The sequence below is a fragment of the Bombus vosnesenskii genome, unplaced genomic scaffold, assembly GCF_011952255.1.
Source record: "Bombus vosnesenskii isolate JDL3184/JDL3185 unplaced genomic scaffold, Bvos_JDL3184-5_v1.1 scf7180000013264, whole genome shotgun sequence".
NCBI lineage: Eukaryota > Metazoa > Arthropoda > Insecta > Hymenoptera > Apidae > Bombus > Bombus vosnesenskii.
This window is the reverse complement of record NW_022882924.1, coordinates 4929946-4949169: the sequence shown is the minus strand read 5'-3', so window position 1 is coordinate 4949169 and position 19224 is coordinate 4929946. Positions and strand designations below refer to the sequence as shown.

The following is a 19224-nucleotide window of genomic DNA, read 5'->3' as shown; positions in this document are numbered from 1 at the left end:
TAATTTGCGGGAAAAAGGTCGAATTTTCCATACGTTTACTTTTCTCGTAAGTCCTACTAATTTTTTCCCTCGCGAGACTTTTAATCGAATAGCCAACATTGCGTAATGGAAATAGTAGGGAGTTAAAATGACAAATCTTTTATAAATGAAAAATTGTATTGTTATAGAGGAATATGAAGTTAACCGTCGATAAAATTGGTACTATTTACATGTAATGATCTTCGTAATTTTCCTTGCAATCGAGCAAGTGATTGAGGCATTCGTTAAACTCGTCCTCTTCCAATCCAGAGTCTGTGAATGCATGAAATTTCTTTATGCTTTTTATTTTGCTCAGTTGATCATGTAAAGATTCATACATTGAACTAAGACCGTTTCCGCTATGTAAACCGGCCATAACAGGAACGGACTGAACATCTAAAAATAGAAATTGATAAATACTTGATACAAGTCGTACATTTATAGTGATTCTAAAAAATAGGGAATAGAACGATTTAAATGACTATAATTCAGAAACACACCTGTTCCTACAGGCCACCCAATAACGTCCCCGGTTTCAGTAATATTGTTATTGAAAATTTTTGGATATGGAGGTTTTATGTTCAGTGGTGATGAAATGTTCGATAAATAAGTTGCTGATGCATGACAAGTGCATGCTAAATAAAGCATCATCATTTCGTGTACGGTAGAGCATCTATATGCTGGTTTTGACATTTGTTTCATTGCATCAGAAATAGGTCGTTTTAATCTTTCTTCGGAAATTCCACGTAATACTATGCTTTGCATATTTTTATCCATTGGTATGTCACAATTTGGTGTCAAACTTGTCCACAATGGTCCTTCAAGTTCGTCCAGGACGTCGATCAAATCTGCTTTAGCAGTCATCGGGAACGGTAAAGTTAGGCTTGTTGCGACTGCCTTTCGACCCAGTTTATTGAGATCCGCACATAAATCGGATAAAACTACATTTGGATATTCTCTTCGTCTGTATCTAATAGTTAATGTGTCCAATGCAGTAGCTAAAAGTGCACTGCTATGATACTTTACTTCAGAATTGTACGTCAAATGATTAAATATACGCGGTTCTCCAATTTGTGGCCAAGCTGTTTCTCCACAACATAGTGGACTAAATAATGAAGCATATTCTCCTACATGTTGCCAGCATAAAGCTGTATTGAGTATTTTAATCACGTTGGATGTAGAAGGTTCAGTCTTCTTACTATCTATACATGGAAATGACACGATACTTTTTCCATATTCATCTCTTAGGTGTTGTATACACGATGCCCCGATTCCAGCAAAACAATCCATAGAATCTAGAATTATCTATATTTCAAAATATTATCAATATTGCAGAATAATATAAAAACTATGTATATAAATTTAAATGACCACATGCCTGAAATCCTTGCATTAAATCGCATTCTTCGACATAAGCTCTTATTCTTTCAGAAAAGTCGTCTGAGAATTGTTCTGTATTCCATAAATTTTTTCCATAAGTAAAGATACTAAATGGATACATTGCTCCATCGTGTTTGTGATGCTTAATGACATTTAATGTCCTGGGATGAAACCTAGGTAATAGATAATCTACCCACGAGCAGATGTTATTTTCCAAATTGGGGGGTGACGATGTTGAATTTGATGCTTCAGAAGATTCATCTAAGCTTTTAATAAATGGAGTTTTATCAACTGCTTCTTTCTTCAAGACCTGTACCTTTTTATCATCCCATAAACATTGTTGGGCTTCTTCCGACTGAGTAACATCATATAAAGTCCCTTGTTTTTTCAGATATCCAAATGTTTCTTCCAAATCTATAAGTAGCAATCTAGGAGTGTAAGTAACTTGTTTCTGAAAAAAAAAAAAAGATATTCAATTGCCCTTAATAACAAATTGTACATTTTTATAGCTTCGTTCTAAAAACATATTACTACACATTTATACCTTTAAGTTTTCACCTTCTCTGTATAAAACATCATGATTTATTTCAGATGGATTATCAGGATCATAAGAGAAATTAGATTCCTAAAAATATTTAAAAGAAAATTAAACAATTCTAATATTCTATGACTGGTATATTTCCTCTAAATACCTGTATATTCCACCAATGACTACCGATAAAATTGGAATAATGACCTAATTGAATAGTTAATATTTCTCGAGATGTCATCTTGTATTATGTACGTAATATAAATTTTCATACGATGCGATGGTTATCCGCAAATAAGGTTACACCATCAAATACTACACGTGCATTGTACTAGTCATTTATTGTTTCTTATATTTGGGCAGACATACTATTGACAAAACATTAGAAACGAATCCTCAAATAACAAAATACATACATATTGCATACAATTACGTATTGGCCGAAACTGTTATATATGTCATATAGCAACGCGTGACGATGAATGACAAGTAGAGCAGAGCGTAGTACTGGATTGTCTCTCTGTATATGTACATTTTATGCATTCTGTACCTGTATTTGTATATACGTAGTATAGTGATGAGTAATGAGTATATATAATATACAATAACAATAATATAAACAACAGTATCAATAAACAGTATCAATAAATAAACAACAATGTCATTTAAAATACGTAATTTTAACGGACCTGTACATGAAATATTCAGTTTAGAAATAGTAGGTAATTATAGTATCAATGATGAGAGAAAATATTCTAATGATATTACACAATTAAAATATTATAGAAATGAAACTCAATTTTATGTTGTGATGGATATTAGGCAATTTCGACATTCTGAAAATACAAGACTCAAAGAATTTAACACAACGGTCAATTTCAGATTTTTTAATGTTATAAAAAATCGATTTGATTATTCTGTCAACATTTTTTACGTTATATACATGATTATTAGGTTAGAGCCTGATCTTGTTTGCTTAAAAGGAATATTAAGAGCTTTGTTATGTACATCACATGAAAGATATTATGGTTGGATTATGTGTGCTTTAAAATTGGAAGGCACAACATATTTATGCAAATTTGACACAGAAATAAAAAGAAAGTGAATCGACAAAAAGTGATTTTCTTAAATATTGAGAGAATTGGGGTTACAAATTTGAGCAATATATGGTAGCACCTAAAATAAATTATAAACAGATAAACAAATCATTATTCCACTGCACATGTTATCTTTAATAACGTAAAAAATTGTTTATTATAAACTTTATTTAATATTAAGTTACACCATTCACGGATCCTGACATTTCAAAATGTGTGAACCAAAATGAAGAATTTTCTTGTATATTTAAGTCAAAATTTAGTTAAAATATCTTGCTTTATGTAGCTGAAGCAGATGGAATCTGTTCTCGAGTAGATAGTGGGGAAGGAACTTGAATTAATAGTATTAAAAACCATTTATCATAAGGCACTTTCTAATGGGCTACCAAATAGCAGCTTTAAAATGTTGAGTTGGTGAGCTCAGTGTTATCCTGTAGGTATTAAAAATATCATATATCCATGTGGTAAAGATAGGTGGTAAAAATAAGGAAGGTATTGTTACAAAAATAGAAGAATTGAAGAGAAGTACATTAGAATTTTAATAATTTAACATCATGTTATTTTAGATCTCCATTCGTTGCTTTCTATAGGGTCAACAAAAAGGGGTAGAAGCCTTTGTATTGCATTTTTAGAAAAAATAAAAGAAATTGTTTGCGAGGAGCAAGATAAGTGTTTATATAAATTTACATATGATCCAAAACGAAATACAGTTGCTGTTTTTAAACAGAATCCTAATAAATCAGAATATACATTTTTACATTCATGGTACATTGAGAACATAAATTCGTCTGTATTCCAAGGAAAAAAATTAAACAATTACTAAAATTATTTAAATGACATTAACGCACAGTTTTTGTTACGATTATTATTTTCTTTAGTATCCTTATTATATGCATTTAAGAATTTTGACCTAAAATTTGTTTTATGACTGACATTTCTTGATGAGACATGGGTTGTAACATTAAACCTGGAACAGGTGGATTAAGTTCTAAATCTCTCAATTCATTCACTTTAATTTTTAAATTGCTTCTTAGTTTATTAATTTCAATGTTACATTCTCTTTGATCTGTAATGTAATTGTAATGTAATAAATGCAATTAATGTAGTAATAAAAATATAATTATTATTTATTTTATAAAAACATTAAAATATATAAAAGAATGACGTAGAAGTACCTTCGACAAGTAACTCCTCTGCAGTTTTGGATGGCATCTTGAGCAATAATGGTCCAATAGTTACCCAATGTTTCTCACAATTCTGCTTCTGCAGTGCCCTCATTCCAACTCTATCATTGTTTCTTCTTTTATCCAAGGCAATTATTTCTTGCCGATCGGTAAGGATCTCATTAGCTTTTTCTTCTACTTGTTGTATATGTTTTAAAGCCTTCTGCTGATCAAATTTCATCTATAACAAGAATTATGATTAGTTAACCAAATATTATTTCACATTCCAAAATACTTTTGCAAAAATAAACATTATCATTAAGACTAAATTATAACACAGAAAATTCACATACGCATTTAAGATATATAAAAAACACAAATTACATTGTATTCAGTCTTAGAAGTATTATCAAATATTAATGGTTTATGAAATTCTTGTATATTACTTTATGACAAAGCAATGCGCAGTGCTCTTTCTTTTCTAACTTCCCTATTGAGTAATTTTTCCCTGTCTTTCTTGTTTAAACACTTTGATTTAGATGTTTTAAAATCATTAACTGCTGTAGTATCTCCAGGTTTAAAATGAGTCACTCTGTATTCTTTCTCATTGGACTGTCCTATTCCTTTTCTATCGGATTTTAGGCAGGTTTTAATGGGATATTTCATTCCTTTTCCTGTAGGACCAAGACCACCTTGTTCATCCCATCCATAATTTAAAAGCATTTGGTAACCTTTATTTTGTTTTGATATTCCATACATTATATTTGTTAATTTTGGTTTACTATTGAAAATATGAAGTGTGGATGTCTCGTGCTTTTTCCAAGTTGTTTGGTAAAAATTAACTTTACAAATTTTACAGTAAAATCCTGTACCTTCACTGGAACATTCTTTTCTATCATCATTACCTTCATGGATAATGTCAGTGCAATTATTCAAATGTCCTACAAGCTCCGACCTTAGCTGTAATGGAACATCAATATTTGTTCCAGAAGCGTTTGTAACTGTTTCTGGTAATGTTTTGTTAGGTGTAGGTTCTGATTTTTTCTTCAATAATGCAACTATATTTAAATAGTTTTTTTTTAATGCCAATTGTGCTGCAGTAAGACCAGATCTTTCTCTAGCTTTTCTATTGGCACCAAGATTTAATAAAAATTCTATAACATCTAAGTGACCACAATATGCAGCTGACATGAGAGGAGTCCAACCAAAATCATCAGTCAAATTAACATTTTCCCACGTCACATACTTTGATAGAAATTTCAGATCTTTTTGTTCTACTGCTTTCAATATAGCATTAATTGTCACTTTTTCTGTAGCAATTTGATTGTACTTTGTCCTTTCATTTGATGAAAACTGTTTCGCTGTTATAACTTGATTGTTGAATATTTTTGATTTGTAATGTTTTTGTTCTGGATGTGAAGTCTCATCGCTTTTTTCATTTGTAATTTCATCATATGCCTTTCTTGCTTCATCATTTTGAAAACCTAAGCAGTGATCTTCCTTTTCTGTAGATACTGTTGGTTCGCAAGATTCTCGAACGAATGTTTTCCATGTAACATCGATGTTATGAGAGAAAAAGTTACTTTGTTTTAACATTTCACATTTACATTTAGTTTTTATATTTACGTATTAACACTAAAATTTTACGTACGTATTTAATGGTTAAATAATAATGGATGATATTACAAAATAGCTTACTGTTGCAAACTTTTTCAATCAAACACAATTACCTTTATAACCACTGTAGTTTTATCCTCAACTCCACTGTTTTAACGCTGTACGTAACAGTCACACAAGCAGGTCTCGAGATTTCGACACTCGCTAGGGAAAACTGTCCGAAAATTGAGTCGTAAAAATTCAGCATGGAAGATAACAGAGTGGTCGTTGTACGAAGCAGACAGAGATGAGTAAAATGTTTCTGTCTCTGTCTTAAACATTCATAACATGTCACGCATGCGCAGAACGAGACCTTTCTTGTTTTTCATGTTGATTTTTCACGACTTAGTTTTTCGATGGTTTCTTCTATGGTTTTGTGGTACAGTGATGGACATAATTGTCCATGAGTATAGTACTTCTAGATGTTAGACCAATTATGTAATATAGAATTTACTAACCGTTTCAAATATCCTAAATATTTAAATTATTATTATATGATAAGTATTTAATCTTTTTAAGTTTTGTCAATGATATTATTAATTATTATTAGAAGACTTTTCAATATATAAAGGTTTGTGGAAATAATTCAAGTAATTCCATGCTGCCATGTGCACTAGAAATACTTTTAAAGTTGTTTTCCACCGGCACTGTATGTTCTATCTATGCTTTGTCTATGTTCAATGTTATATGATCGTACTACGATCGTCGTAATCACATGGTCACGTAGTGGCATGAGTGAAAGAAACTGTATACTCGTATGAGCGCTTGTACAGGTATATAGACAATTAATTTTTAATGTAAGAATATTTTGTAATAATTAAAAGAGAATGGCTTTGCAAAATGTCACGAAGATAGCGATTGGATGGTAGGTACGTTGATATGAAATATAGTAATCGCTGTTTTGTCGTAATAGTCTTCTTTAGTGGTTAATTTTTTACTTGAAAACTCGTAAAAGATAAATACTTTTATTTGAAACTTAGTAAGATTAATATTTCTTGAAACTTATTATTATCATTGTTACTATTATATATTCCATATCCACCATTGAATAGTTCTTCTTTTTGCAGGGCTATATCTTCTGTTATAGGAATATATGCTTTTACGTATGCGAGAAGAAGTGTACAGGAAAAAAGATATCAGGTTATGAAAATAAAGCAAATTCAACAAGATTCTGATATTGCTAACTGAATTATTTATCCATTTTAAATATTACTAGATAATAAGCGGTAGTTATCTAAAAAATGGCTGGATTGCCTCAGTTTACCGAAGAACAATTGAAGCTAGTGCAAGATATAGAAATAGAAATGATGACTGATATGTTTCATCGCATGACAGCAGCATGTCATAAGAAATGTATTCCACCAAAGTATTACACTCCAGAACTAAGTAAAGGTGAATCAGTGTGTCTCGATCGTTGTATTGCTAAATATCTGGATGTACAAGAACGTATTGGTAAAAAGCTTCAACAAATTTCCATGCAAGAAGCAAGTCTGCAGAATAACCAGAATGATGTTAAATAAAATGAAATAAAATATTAATTTGTTAAGATAAATATCAATAGAAATCTCATTGTTATGCATTTAACAACTTTCTCTTTGGGAGATGTACAATTTTTTTGGTAGACGCAATTTAATGAAAAATGAAGTTCTTTTTGCATGTTCCGTAAAATACTAAAATAAAGTGTAGTAACAAATTTATTCTGTATTCAATTGTACAGTATGAATAATGTAAATGTAATTAGCAAATCACTTAATATTTCAAAGTGATTAAATAAAAATTCAATTTGTTGCTGTCTTGTACAACAAAAACGAGCTTTTTTTTTTGTAACATGATTTGCAAGTAGAAAATTGTTTATTTCATCGTAATACATAATTAAGTAGAAAAACTAACAATACAATCAAAAACTCAGTCGATATATAAACACAATGATATTTTTGGTAGCACAAAAAATTATGTACAAATTTAAGTATCATATTAATATTGAAATTACGTTATACCGTAATATTCATATTTTCCCCTTTAGTGCAATTTTTGTTTAAGGAGAATGAAAATTGTTCTCCTTTCGTTGTTCAAATTATTATCACATCATGTGTGAAACAGTTCAAATTTCAATTTAAGGAATTATTTATTGTTAACCAGCAGTCTTCTCCTTTACCGGATGAATTGTCGCTAATGCTAGTGTATGTTGTCCTCCACCTGCGACTCGTATCACTGTTTTCCCCTCCAATTGCTTTCCTTTGACTAGTGTAGGTATCTCAACATCTTCTTCTTCTCCTGTACCTAACTGGCCACTTGAACCCATACCCCATGAATATAAATCTCCTGTATACAAACGTATGATAATACCATATGTTTCACAAGATGACAATAATAATATTGATAAAGAAACAACAAAATAATCTATGATGGTATCAAAAGAAAAACTTTACCTAATTCAGTAACAGCAAACGATTGAGCACTGCCTGCTGCGATGTCAATACATTTAAAGGAACTTAAGCTAGGAACTAGTGTTAATTCTTTTGCATCCACACAATTAGATCCGAGTCCAAGGCGGCCATATTCTTTACGGCCCATAACAAATACTTGACCAGAATCATCTAGAGCAATTGTATGATGTTGTCCACTACTAATGTGCCTCCAGGTCTTTCCACTAAAGGTTTTTGAAATTTGTGGATGAAAGTGAGTAACAGGATCTTTCAAGCCTAAAATTTTTATGTAATATTTAATTAAATCATATCATAATGATTTTTAAATCAGTGTTATTTGTTAATATTTTGTTTGAACTTACCAATTTGATAGTAATTATTTAGTCCAAATACATATATATCTCCCTTCTGATATTCTTTAGCAAATGTACAGTATGTTCCGGCCCATATATCATCAAATTCTAATTTCTTAGTAACTTTAAATTCAACTAATCCAGGAGTTAATAAAGGTCCCATACCATGACGGGTATTTCTACTAGCTGCTCTAGCAGCTACTCGTCCTAATTGACCTTGTTCTCCACATCCACACGTGTATATATGCCCATTTTTATCAAGTAATACTAAGTGATCAGCACCAGATGCTATTTTAACTATTTTTATATTAGGCAGCATTTCTATCGGGAACCGTTCGTTTCCATTTAGAGTTAGACCCATGGTACCGTGAGAATCCTAAAGAGAATATCGTAATTTCTTGTCATTTATTTCTTAAAATCGATAGTGGATTAGTAGGTGAAGCAAAAGAAAATTATACCCTAAAGGAACCCCATGCAAATACTCGTCCATCTTCTAATAAAGCAGCACTATGAGAATCCCCAGCTGTCACCTGAATGGCTTTGCCAGGTAGGTCAACACAATCTGGTTCAGTTTCAGAACCATCTCTAGACGTATCTCGTCCCAATGCTCCTTCGTCATTGCAACCAAACGTTAATACTCCTCCAGTTTGTCTTAAGCACACATTGTGCATACCACCAGCTGCTATAGATACGACATCTTGATATCCAGGAACAGTTGCTGGACGTGTTTTTTCAACAACTTCCTCTCCTAAACCAAGTTGTCCAACATCGCCTTGTCCAAATACTAATATTACGCCGCCAGTCGCAGATTGCCGTAAATCGGGTTTCACAACTAATTCTGTGAAATGCATGCAAGTGTTTAGCTATTTTACAGTATTTAATTTAGTGACGTATACAATTATATTTGTGCCGATCGACATTTGTCTTAGGACACGAAATATTCGCGGCACTATACAGAAAGATTATTAAGACGATCTCACGAAACTTTTTTTTGAAAATACTAGTATACTCCCAGCTGCTAACTAAAACGGAGCAATAATTATCGATCGTGGAACACATTGCTTAAACACATGTGCCTCGTGGTTTTGCACTTTCAATAAGATTTTTTGTGCTAATAAATTTTTCACCGCCAAAAATATACTCGAAAAAATATTAGCTAAAATTGAAGAAATAACAACTTACCTTGTTTTTTCCTTATCTGTTTTGGCTCCCGTTGGCTTTTTGCAGGAGCCGAAGCTGGTCGTTTTGTTGCTTTCCTTGGCGGCACTAAAAGTATATCAAGGTTATGTTTACAAATATATGTATAAAACCTATTTTATGACAGTCATGTATGGAGAAACAACCGATTTTAATATCGCCACTTATATACGTACTAATTTTGCAAGATAATTGTTTTAGAAATGTAATATATAGCGCCTTATTGTCGGTTGGCGCCAAAAAGTTACAATGCTGCTGAACTCGTGGCTGTTGCGCAACTCACCAGAGGCGCTAATGTCTGGATTTTTTTAATACACGAAAACTCGTCACGTTTTATATCTTTGGCTGATTTTCAACTATAGATCTCACTTCCGACGCACGAAACGCAATCTTCGTAACGGAAATTCTATCCCTTCCTTCTTCGATGGACGGTTCGTATAAATGGAAATGTTTCGATCCGGTTTACTTTGGTCCGGTAAACTGTTGAAATTGCAACAAGTACCTTTCATTGGTAAGAATCGCTTATGGATAGAAATCGATTATTTAGTAATCATTCGGTTGTTCCTGACATACTCGTGCATTTACATCATCGGGTTATAATATAGCTTTGCTTTTCAATTATTCACTTAATTTTTTCTATATATACGAGGATGATCTTAACGATATGTCTAAGTAATTTGTAATTTGATAAGTATTAAATATGTAAAATAGAGTAACATTTGGAATATTTTTTGATAAATTTATAACACTAGGTTATAATTTCCTCTGAGATTCTCGTTTAAAAAGTCGTTTCTCACCTTTATTCTTTGCTTGATGCTCTCGATAATTAGAAACATAGTGTACGTACATTATGTTCGTGTAAACGAAGAAAAGTCTCGAATACTATCGAATACGAAAACGTCAAGTGGAATACAGATTAATTTAAGTGTACGATTCGAATTGAACGATAGCACGAACTAGTGATAGTCGACATAATGCGTAGTTAGATTCTGTGCCAAACAATTTCCATTGCTTGGTTTGCCACGGTACTCGATAAATTCGTACGATACGACGACACGAGGCGGCTATCTGGTAAACACGTTTACGAAGATAGCGAAGTTCTCGCGGGTCCTTTGGTTATTCGGCGCGATAAATTCATAATTCTTTTAGCAAGGTGGTGCGCGGCCACGATTCACGCTACACTGCGAATTAGAAGAGAACAGACGGTAAGGGGTCTTGTCGGAGTTGATATCTCGTGGATAACGATATGCACCAAGAGAATCGACGAGAGAGGGAGTCTAGAAAGAGGAAGAGAGGAGAAAAGAGGGGTGGATTTGAACCAGAGGGGGGCTGGCCGGTTATCAGAGGGGTCAGATACGTTGGTGCGCGCCAGTCGAAGCCGAGACTTCGTCCGCGCAACTACTCGTCGAATTTCTCTGTTGAACGGTCTTTTCCGTTCGAACACTTTCGACTCGTCGATTTATTGCGTCCCCGTTGTCGTTTCTTTTTTTATTTCCTTGACGCCCTAAGGATACGGTTTGCGCAATCGTTTACGTATACTCGATCGCGATCGAAAAAACCTTCCGACATTCCCGGCTTTGTGTTTACTTTTAATTTACGTTTAAAGGAACGAACAAATTGCATCAGTTTGGACAGTCGAAGGTTTTACGGTGAGGAAAGCAGTTCATGTAGAAAAATCAAGAATCATGACGAAAGTGCGCCAATACAGATTTCTCTCGCTACTCGTGCACATCCTGCTTGGCGGTGAGTTAAAAAAAAAAAAAAAAAACATTGCTTTTCCACTACGATATCCTGCTAAAAATCGAAACGTTTCTTTTATCTTCTCTTCTTCTCTTCTTTCAAACGAGAGCGAAACTTGCGACGATGAAGCGTCACGCGAACAACGAGAGTTTAAAATTTCTGATTATCGCGCGTGTCGAAATCCGCGCATCTTCGTATTCGAAGTATTCGTAAAATATTTATCGCGGTACTCGGTGCCAAGCACGCGGGTCGTAAGCGATAAATACGCGAATTTGGAAGTTTCCGTCGGTTGCAGCGCAGCGCATCGATCGTCCAATTCCTATGACTTGTTGAGTCGCACCTTAAATCTTACGCGCGAAGTTGCATCTACTCGGCAACAAACTTATTCCGTTCGACACGATCTATTCGGGGATCGTCTTTGATCGAATCGAATAGACTCGACCATGCACGGAGATCTGCTTGAATTCTCTCAATCGAGTTAAGTGGCTTCCTAAATGCGGTAAGCTGCGCGTCGTTTTACCAAGGCTTGCACGTGCTTTTAAGAAGCACGATACTATCGTGGGAAGAAGGTAGTAGGACAGATTCGCCGTACTTTTCCACTTTCTATATCTTCCACTTCTTTCCAGCACCGAGATCGTTCGCTTCCGAGCGATCGGTAGGAAGCGATTTTCGAGACCTTTGCGTACGAACTTGAGACGTATCTTCATTCCAGGCCTATCTTCGCTCTTCTCGTCTTCCTTCGATTTTTCGCGATCTTCGTACTGTCCGTTCGAGGGGAGAACCTAAGAACACCAGTCGGAACAAGGCGATTATTAAGCTTTGTTTCGTACGACGTGATTTCGTATTCGACGTGGAAATGCAATGGGAAACACGCATGGTAGAAGGTAAACGAAAAACCAGGAAACGCCATAGTCGCTCGTATAAATATATAGAGAGGCGGGGGCAAGGCGAACGGGCAATCGGTCTGTGAAAGTACGAACAAAGGTACCGAGCGAACAGGGAAACAAAAAGGGGGAGGGGTGGGAAAAAATAAATCCACAACCCAGTTTTCTCGTTATCAATCATCCTGCCGATATTTTGAAAGTACGATCAACATCGGTGGAAAATCCACAGGATGGACGCTACGGTCCAGATAACGTTCCCGGGAATTCGATAATCGTCCAGAGGAAAGAGGATGAGAAGCTTCGACCGTTCGGCCTGTCTCGCGAAATTCTATTTCTCCGAGAATGTTTCCGCGTTAACGAAACTTTGAGGATCGGCGAATATTGCGGTCTACCTGGCGTAACAGTCGAATGGAAGTTGGCAAGTTTATTTTATTTGATCGCGGTGCCGACCAGGTCGACTCGATTTTCCTCACCGCAGAACGACGCTCTACGTTCTCTGATTTTTATCGTCGATTAGTGCCGGTGCCGACCGGTTTCCAGAGAAACCATCGGCCGTTCGTAATGGCAATCGGCTGCAAGTATCTGCTCGTTTGTCGAGATTCGAATCATCTTTCATTCAACGATAAAACGTTAACCGGAGGCAATGGCGAGAGAGAAATGTATATTTCGCGAATCGCGGCGAGTTAAGAGTCGAAGGAGACTAGTAGCAGGTGCGTACGATTCGTGCGGGGCAAGATCGCGGACTCAATTAATATCGAGGACGCGCTTCACGGCTTAGGATCGGATTACTCGCTCGAGAAAAAGAGAGAGAGAGAGAGAGAGAGAGCCGACTGTTCTTCTTCTAGGAAAGAAAAACAACGTGGAAAGAAAGGAGACCTTTGGAAGTAGGTGGGAGCGGAGGACACAGGGTGGAAGGGTGTAACTGGTAGGAATAGGAGAACTCGCTGAATATGCATGAAACAATCGCATATCTCATGCAATTAGCCGAGGCAATTTTTTCCTTCTTTCGTTTTCTTTCGCTCGCTTCAGCTTTTCCCAACTTGTCTGCCGTCTTTCCCTTGATCCGTTGGTTCGTCTCGTTTTATTCGAAGAAAGCAACCGAAAGCTCGACTCGAATATTCAAATTGCATTTTGAATAGCGTTGATACTCGGTTTCTTCCAGTTTCTTTGCCGCTAAACTTCGCCTTTGCTATATCCTTCTTTCTCTTCCTGCCGTGTTTCTCTTTCTGGTTAAAAAATGTTGATTGCTCCAACTTTCTCGCAGCTGACCCAGTTGATTTTTCGTAGAAGGGCAGACGCGAAAACCCTATGTCGGAGAACGATGGAAAGTATCGCGAAAAGGCTCGGTGTCTTTTAAACATTAACCAGCTTAGAGCGCGCTTTAATGTCTTTCGTCGGTAGAGGAAGCAAAGGAAGAGAGAAAACGGACGCGGCACGAAAACACGTTCCGTTGACTCGGCAAACATTTTGTTCGCGGCCCTCCATCGATACCTCGCTGCCACGGAACCCGAACGCTTTCGCGTTTTTCCCGGGAATCTCGTTCTTTTTGGAGAAAAAGGCGGCTTTTCCGTTTGGTAAAAGAGCACTTCGTGACTCGCGACTTACTGTGTTCTCAGAAAACATCCATCGCGTGTTCCATCGAGCCAAAGTTATTTTTACGCGCGCTTCTTCCCCTTATCCAACGTTTTCTAATAATTTGTCCGACTTGTCCGGATGCTTTTAACGTCGATAATCTGCCAACCTCTAAGAAAGATATCGTCAAACAACTCGAGGCTCGAGTACGAGATTTGCTGGCTACGTTCTGTCGTTTGGAATTTCCCATACGAGATACGAATTCGAGGAGAACGACAGGTAGAAGGTTCGGCTCGAACAACTTTCTCTGCGATTTTGTTGGAAATTTGCGGCCACGCATGGATGACAAAATAGCCTTTGTGCCAGTACCTTGCTGTTAACGAGTATTAACTCTCGCACGAGGAAATATAGGTCAAAAGTTGGCCGCACAGTGATGAAACGGGCCGCTGGCCAGCCGGATGGGACCACGAAACGGAGTTAGCCGTGATTTTCCACCGGTCCTGGTAGTTTCAAGTCCAATTCCGAAGTCTATTTTCGCTGCTTCTGTTTTTTTCGATCTATGCAATTTTCCAGATTTTTTTTCTAAATATTTCCGTCTCGATCTTCTCCGAGTTATCGCGATTCTCAGACGTTTCGCGCCTGTTCTTTCGCGACCTCGCGGTCGTGAACATTTCGTTCGAAGGTTAGAACGCGAGAATGCTCCGAGCTAGCAGCTCACGTTGAAATCGAAACGAGTTCTCGTCGGTATACGATTTCGCGTGGAAGATCGAACATAGTTTGCTGTTTTTCTCGACGAGAGCAGCGCTTTAAAACAGGATATCCGAAACGCGAACAGGAGGACATTAGATGCGCGTCCCAGAGGATTCGAAACAGGATTGAATTTTCCGAACGATGACAAGGACCACGATGCTCTTGCGCTTTCATCGAACCGATTCGATCGAGAGAAGATTGTGCCCGGTTGTATTTGGGAGTAGCGACGCAACCTTGCGTCACAGCTGGCGCCGAAAGAGTACGTAGGTCTGAAAGTTTGATTAAACCAGGTCGGGAAATGCGCATTCGTCAACACCACCTCGTACTCAGATTTTTTACTCTCGCGTTAGTTGCTCGCGTGAATTTCGTTCTCCGAATGCGCGTATCTCCTTTGAAGCGACGAACCAAAGGCGGTCGAGTCGTCGGAGGACAGCTTTTCCTTTGTTCTGGATGCGACGCGAGCCATTTAATAGGCCGTAGCTTGTCTTTGTCTGCTTTAGTTCCGCGGAACGGACATATTCCTCCGGTGACTGCGCGTCGTTTCTTCCTGAAACTGTAGGACGACGACCGACGACACGATCTCGTCGAGTTAGCTCGGTAACGAAGAGTCTGATGTTTTGTTGGTCGATCTTGGTTCGTTGGCCGATTCGATTCCCTTTCGTGCGGAGTCGTAAAAATATCCGCGTGACCGGTGAGTTGGAAACGCGCAGCGTCGGAAACGCTGGAAACAATTACATGGCCGGGAACGTTGGTAGCAGAGTGAATTATACGGGAGCCGAGGGTGGAATATGGCGTTATCCGGCTTGTCCGGCAATTTGAAAGTCTAATGCGAGCTAGAATGATTTTTCTGAAAGGGGTCGCGCGGCCTGCCGTGTTTCGCTTCGTGCCATCGCCACCTGTTGGGAGTGCGAATCCCATAAACTCCCCCCAGTTAGCCATTCTGTTCGTAAACAATTGGAAGCTTTTAAGTAATTGCTACGCTCGTCTTGGAAACAAGCTCGGTACAATCGCATCCCGTGCTCTCTTGTCGGCGATGGTTCTTGCTTCGTTTCGTATTCGTTCGAGCCTGCAGCCCCCACGGACGTGCAATCTTGTATCCGATTAGCCTGGATCTTGAAACGGAGATAAAACGAACAACGTTCTCCGTGAATCGAAAGGGCGATCGTCTTCCTTCCAATGAACTCTCGGTACCTGTCCTTGCTTCTATGGACATCGGACAACCGAGTTTAGCCCGTTAATGTTAATAGGAAAACCTATATTCCTCTCTGTCTCCCTGCCCCTTTCTCTCTCTCTCTCTCTCTCTCTCTCTTTGTACTTTAATGAGACACGTTGTAATCCTCGATTCTGATTTTCACGAGCCGATATCGGCGGTGGTGGTCGACAGTGTTTCCATGCCAGAAAATACCGACGGATCTACAGGCTTTCCTGTTAATCAAGTAGCGGTTTTAAACGGCTTGTTCGGTTTACGCGGCAAGCATTATTGTCGCGGCTTCTATCGATTTGCGTGCGTTATTTGCTTCGTTTTGCCAATGCGATGAAATACCTTGCCTCTTGCCGGTAGAAATCCTATGGTAAATCTGCACAGTGTATAACGAAGTCGTAAATTAAATCGTCGAGTCGTGCCACCGATCGTACCACTAATATCAAGGGGTCGCGCTTGGTATCTTAATCATCAATTGGGTCCGACGGATCAGAGCGATTTCATCTCTCAAAATCCATCTCGCTGTGGATAAATAGCGGAAGAATCGCAGGATTCTCTCGAACGAAAATTATCTTGAAATCTCTACGGTGTTGGTTCTCAGCCGCGTTACTTCGCGAACGTTTCCCGTGCAGATTGTGATTTTTCTCTCTGCTCATCGCGGAAGAAGCATTCGCTCGTTTCGTCGACCCGATAACGAAAGGAATGCGAATAGCGCAATGTCTTTTTACGAAGTTGGAAGTAATTTTGAAAGAGAGCGTGCTACGCGCGTCACGTGGACGATACAACGTCGATAAATGTCTTTGCAGTAAATAAATTCAAATGGATGCCTCGTAAAATAGTTGTCTGTCCCGGGGGATTGTACCTTTTTTTTTTTTTACGTCCAGCGCGGTTTTATAGCGAAAAACGAGCAACTCTCGACTGCAGCAGCACATAACGGCACGAGAGCGAATCAGAAGTCACCGCGTCGACGACGCAAACGTCGATCGTAACTTGCAGTTTGCCGTTCGACTTTGGCTAACGCCTGCATCCAGACGAAATGTTTCGATCGCGTACTTTGTTTTCCATTTCCTCCTCTCTTTTTCCGCCTGCCTTTTCCTCTCGCTCCGTACTTTCTCGCCCTCGTTCCGGCTATATCCTTAGCCCGATGTGTTGCGCTTTTCCAAGATATATATTCTCCGGACAGATTCGGTCGTCGCAATACGAGTTTATGTCCAAGGAAACTGTAACTGTAGTTTTGAAGTTGCGCCACGTGCTTTCGGCCGTAACAGCTGAGCAAACAATCGACAGACGCGATGTATCAGATTCTGAAAACGTGTCTCGCTTGAAACGCTAACGGCGCGAACGCAACGAAGAAGTTTCCCGGTCCGACTCGGTTCTGACTATAGTCCGTCGCGTTGTCGATAAAGTTGCAGATCATCCGTCGGAGTCGAGAGTTTTTTTTACGAAACCGGGGAAAAATCACGCGACGCGAAAGCAGGAGACATGGAACTTCGATCTCCTAACGGAGCAAACGTTTGCGCGAAGATAATAGGAACTCGCGGTAGGTGGATTTAAAGCGGGCAAGGAAGTTTACGTAGTGGCGTAGCTGCGGGATTTAAAGTTCTCGCTAGGAGGTTGTAGCACATTCTGTCGTAGTTTATGTCTGTATGTGCATCCAACTCCCGTTTGGGACCGCAACAGCTGCGCTAGCCTGCGTCGTGTCACTGGGAATTACGACAATTTTGAAAAACTGTTTTTCCATGTTTATGCGACCATCGCGCGCTCCCTTCGCCGCTTCTGCCGTCGTGTTGTCGATGGAAATCGTCTCCTGTTATACGAACGCGAAACCTTCTGTGCAATTTCAAATTGTAACGTGATCTAGAAACCAGCACGAACCGCAACGATTTTTCATCTTCCCTTAACGCGTTTCGACGCAATTGCATCGACCACGTGTACGCGTTCTTCGTGTTTCGAAGGTCGATTGGCGAAAGGAACGCGGATCTCACGGGGTATAGCGTAACACCGTTGTCTTCTCTCATATAGCTAGTTTCAAAAATAGGACGGTGCAAAATTGTCAAAATTGATGCTTAGCCCTTTGCTTAATCGCCATCTCCGATGATAGACGCAACGTTATCATTAATTAATCGCGTACGCGATACGAATCAAATTAGGGCTCGTTATATAAATTTACGTGAAAGGACACGAACGGCGTGCTGGTGCGCGTGTAACGCCCGTCAAAGAATATCCTGGACACGTGAACAGGCGATGGGGACGCGAGGGCTACCGAAAGTCCGCTTTGCGAAACTTTCGAAGGAATTTGTCGGTGGAAGGACGAAGCAACCGAGATTGGCGAATAAAGAATCACGCGGGCCGAACTATGCAGTTCAAGTACATCCTCTTGGAAAAGCTTGGGAATTTCAAACATTTCCAATAGGGTGCGCCGGACTGTGGCACCGTGATTTATAATTCCTAACGCGCGATGGAATTATTAATGCGAAAAGTTCTCGAGGAATTGGGTCTCGTCGGCTGTCGAAATCAACGCCAGGTATCTTGCTTCCCTTTTCGCGAATCCGGCCCCGAACTAGCTTTTCGTTAAATCACGCGAATCGTCGTCGTCGTCGGAACGCGGCAGAATTCTACGCGAGATAAAGCGATCGAGATGGAATACAGAAGAGGTGTCTTAGCTACTAATCTGAAAATTTGCCACGTTGACGACGTTGAACGACGACTGTGGCCAAGTCGCAGCAGGCAAAGGGAATCCGGAATAACGCGCGCTAATTAACGTAGTAATAAAGTTTTTAAGGTTCGTAAACTGTCCGATAGCAGCTGGCGGATCGTGGTTCTTGGTAGAAAGTCGAGTCGGTATTGTCTCAGAGGGGACGTGGATTCCTCGCGGTGTTCCAGGAATCTCGTTCCTCCGATAATTTTTCCCAGACAATACGATGATTAATTTTCTCCTAATTAGGTCGAAGGCTTTGCTGGTAGACGAGCGTCGGCTGAATGTTGCGGAGCATGTGCCGCGACGTTCCTTTTTATCTTTCAACATACGCGATCCGTAACGTTCGCACGAAAGGGATAAAATTACAATTCCATTTTCACGTTCTCCGATCTAGTCCGTTCAGCTGGCGGTTTTTCAACCATCAGCCCCCTCGTTCTTCGACGAATCGTTTTTCGCTAGATGTTTACCGGCGTTTGGAAGTTTGACGCCGCAACGTCAACCGATCGGATGATCCGGTTGGTCCTGATTGCTTCCTGCCGAAACGTCGTTGTTCGCGGTCC

The 19224-nt window shown here is 38.7% G+C and overlaps 6 protein-coding genes across 10 annotated transcripts in view; 3 read left to right on the top strand and 3 right to left on the bottom strand.

Annotated features, from left to right (window-relative positions):
* Window positions 1–137: 137 nt before the first annotated feature.
* LOC117237161 (protein misato) lies at window positions 138–2460 on the bottom strand. Its single transcript, XM_033500876.1, has 5 exons — window positions 2091–2460; window positions 1943–2023; window positions 1397–1849; window positions 519–1323; window positions 138–414 (listed from the first exon to the last, which is right to left on the bottom strand). Exons 1-5 carry the CDS (start codon window positions 2166–2168, stop codon window positions 206–208), a joined length of 1626 nt encoding a protein of 541 aa, XP_033356767.1. The 5' UTR covers window positions 2169–2460; the 3' UTR covers window positions 138–205.
* Window positions 2461–2585: 125 nt separating this feature from the next.
* On the top strand, window positions 2586–3920 carry LOC117238606 (decapping and exoribonuclease protein). The gene is given in 4 exon segments (XM_033503635.1): window positions 2586–3019; window positions 3021–3131; window positions 3219–3286; window positions 3573–3920. Coding segments are annotated over 4 exon segments (888 nt in total). The 3' UTR covers window positions 3848–3920.
* Window positions 3675–6085, bottom strand: LOC117239850 (G patch domain and ankyrin repeat-containing protein 1 homolog). The gene is made up of 4 exons (XM_033505679.1): window positions 5918–6085; window positions 4647–5822; window positions 4200–4428; window positions 3675–4090 (listed from the first exon to the last, which is right to left on the bottom strand). The coding sequence occupies exons 2-4, from the start codon at window positions 5781–5783 to the stop codon at window positions 3921–3923; spliced, it is 1536 nt and encodes a 511-aa protein (XP_033361570.1). The 5' UTR covers window positions 5784–5822; window positions 5918–6085; the 3' UTR covers window positions 3675–3920.
* Window positions 6086–6446: 361 nt separating this feature from the next.
* Window positions 6447–7552, top strand: LOC117239835 (mitochondrial import inner membrane translocase subunit Tim10). 3 transcript variants are annotated; one of them, XM_033505674.1, is made up of 2 exons: window positions 6447–6616; window positions 6911–7552. In XM_033505674.1, the coding sequence occupies exon 2, from the start codon at window positions 7085–7087 to the stop codon at window positions 7361–7363; it is 279 nt and encodes a 92-aa protein (XP_033361565.1). In that variant the 5' UTR covers window positions 6447–6616; window positions 6911–7084; the 3' UTR covers window positions 7364–7552. The 3 variants fall into 3 exon arrangements, with proteins under 3 accessions (XP_033361565.1, XP_033361560.1, XP_033361562.1); XM_033505669.1 differs by having other exon boundaries at window positions 6447–6708; XM_033505671.1 differs by having other exon boundaries at window positions 6447–6712.
* Window positions 7553–7680: 128 nt separating this feature from the next.
* Window positions 7681–10791, bottom strand: LOC117239731 (regulator of chromosome condensation). 3 transcript variants are annotated; one of them, XM_033505548.1, is made up of 6 exons: window positions 10617–10791; window positions 9805–9888; window positions 9081–9460; window positions 8632–8998; window positions 8273–8545; window positions 7681–8165 (listed from the first exon to the last, which is right to left on the bottom strand). In XM_033505548.1, the coding sequence occupies exons 1-6, from the start codon at window positions 10666–10668 to the stop codon at window positions 7975–7977; spliced, it is 1347 nt and encodes a 448-aa protein (XP_033361439.1). In that variant the 5' UTR covers window positions 10669–10791; the 3' UTR covers window positions 7681–7974. The 3 variants fall into 3 exon arrangements, with proteins under 3 accessions (XP_033361439.1, XP_033361446.1, XP_033361455.1); XM_033505555.1 differs by lacking the exon at window positions 10617–10791 and adding an exon at window positions 10044–10224; XM_033505564.1 differs by lacking the exon at window positions 10617–10791 and adding an exon at window positions 9996–10086.
* A 372-nt stretch (window positions 10792–11163) lies between these two features.
* The window catches only part of LOC117239704 (hemicentin-1-like), a 102291-nt gene continuing 94230 nt past the window's right edge, over window positions 11164–19224 (top strand). Inside the window, exon 1 of the mRNA XM_033505498.1 lies at window positions 11164–11562. Coding sequence (XP_033361389.1) covers window positions 11505–11562 — 58 coding nt within the window. The 5' untranslated portion in view covers window positions 11164–11504. The remainder of the gene's footprint in view (window positions 11563–19224) is intronic.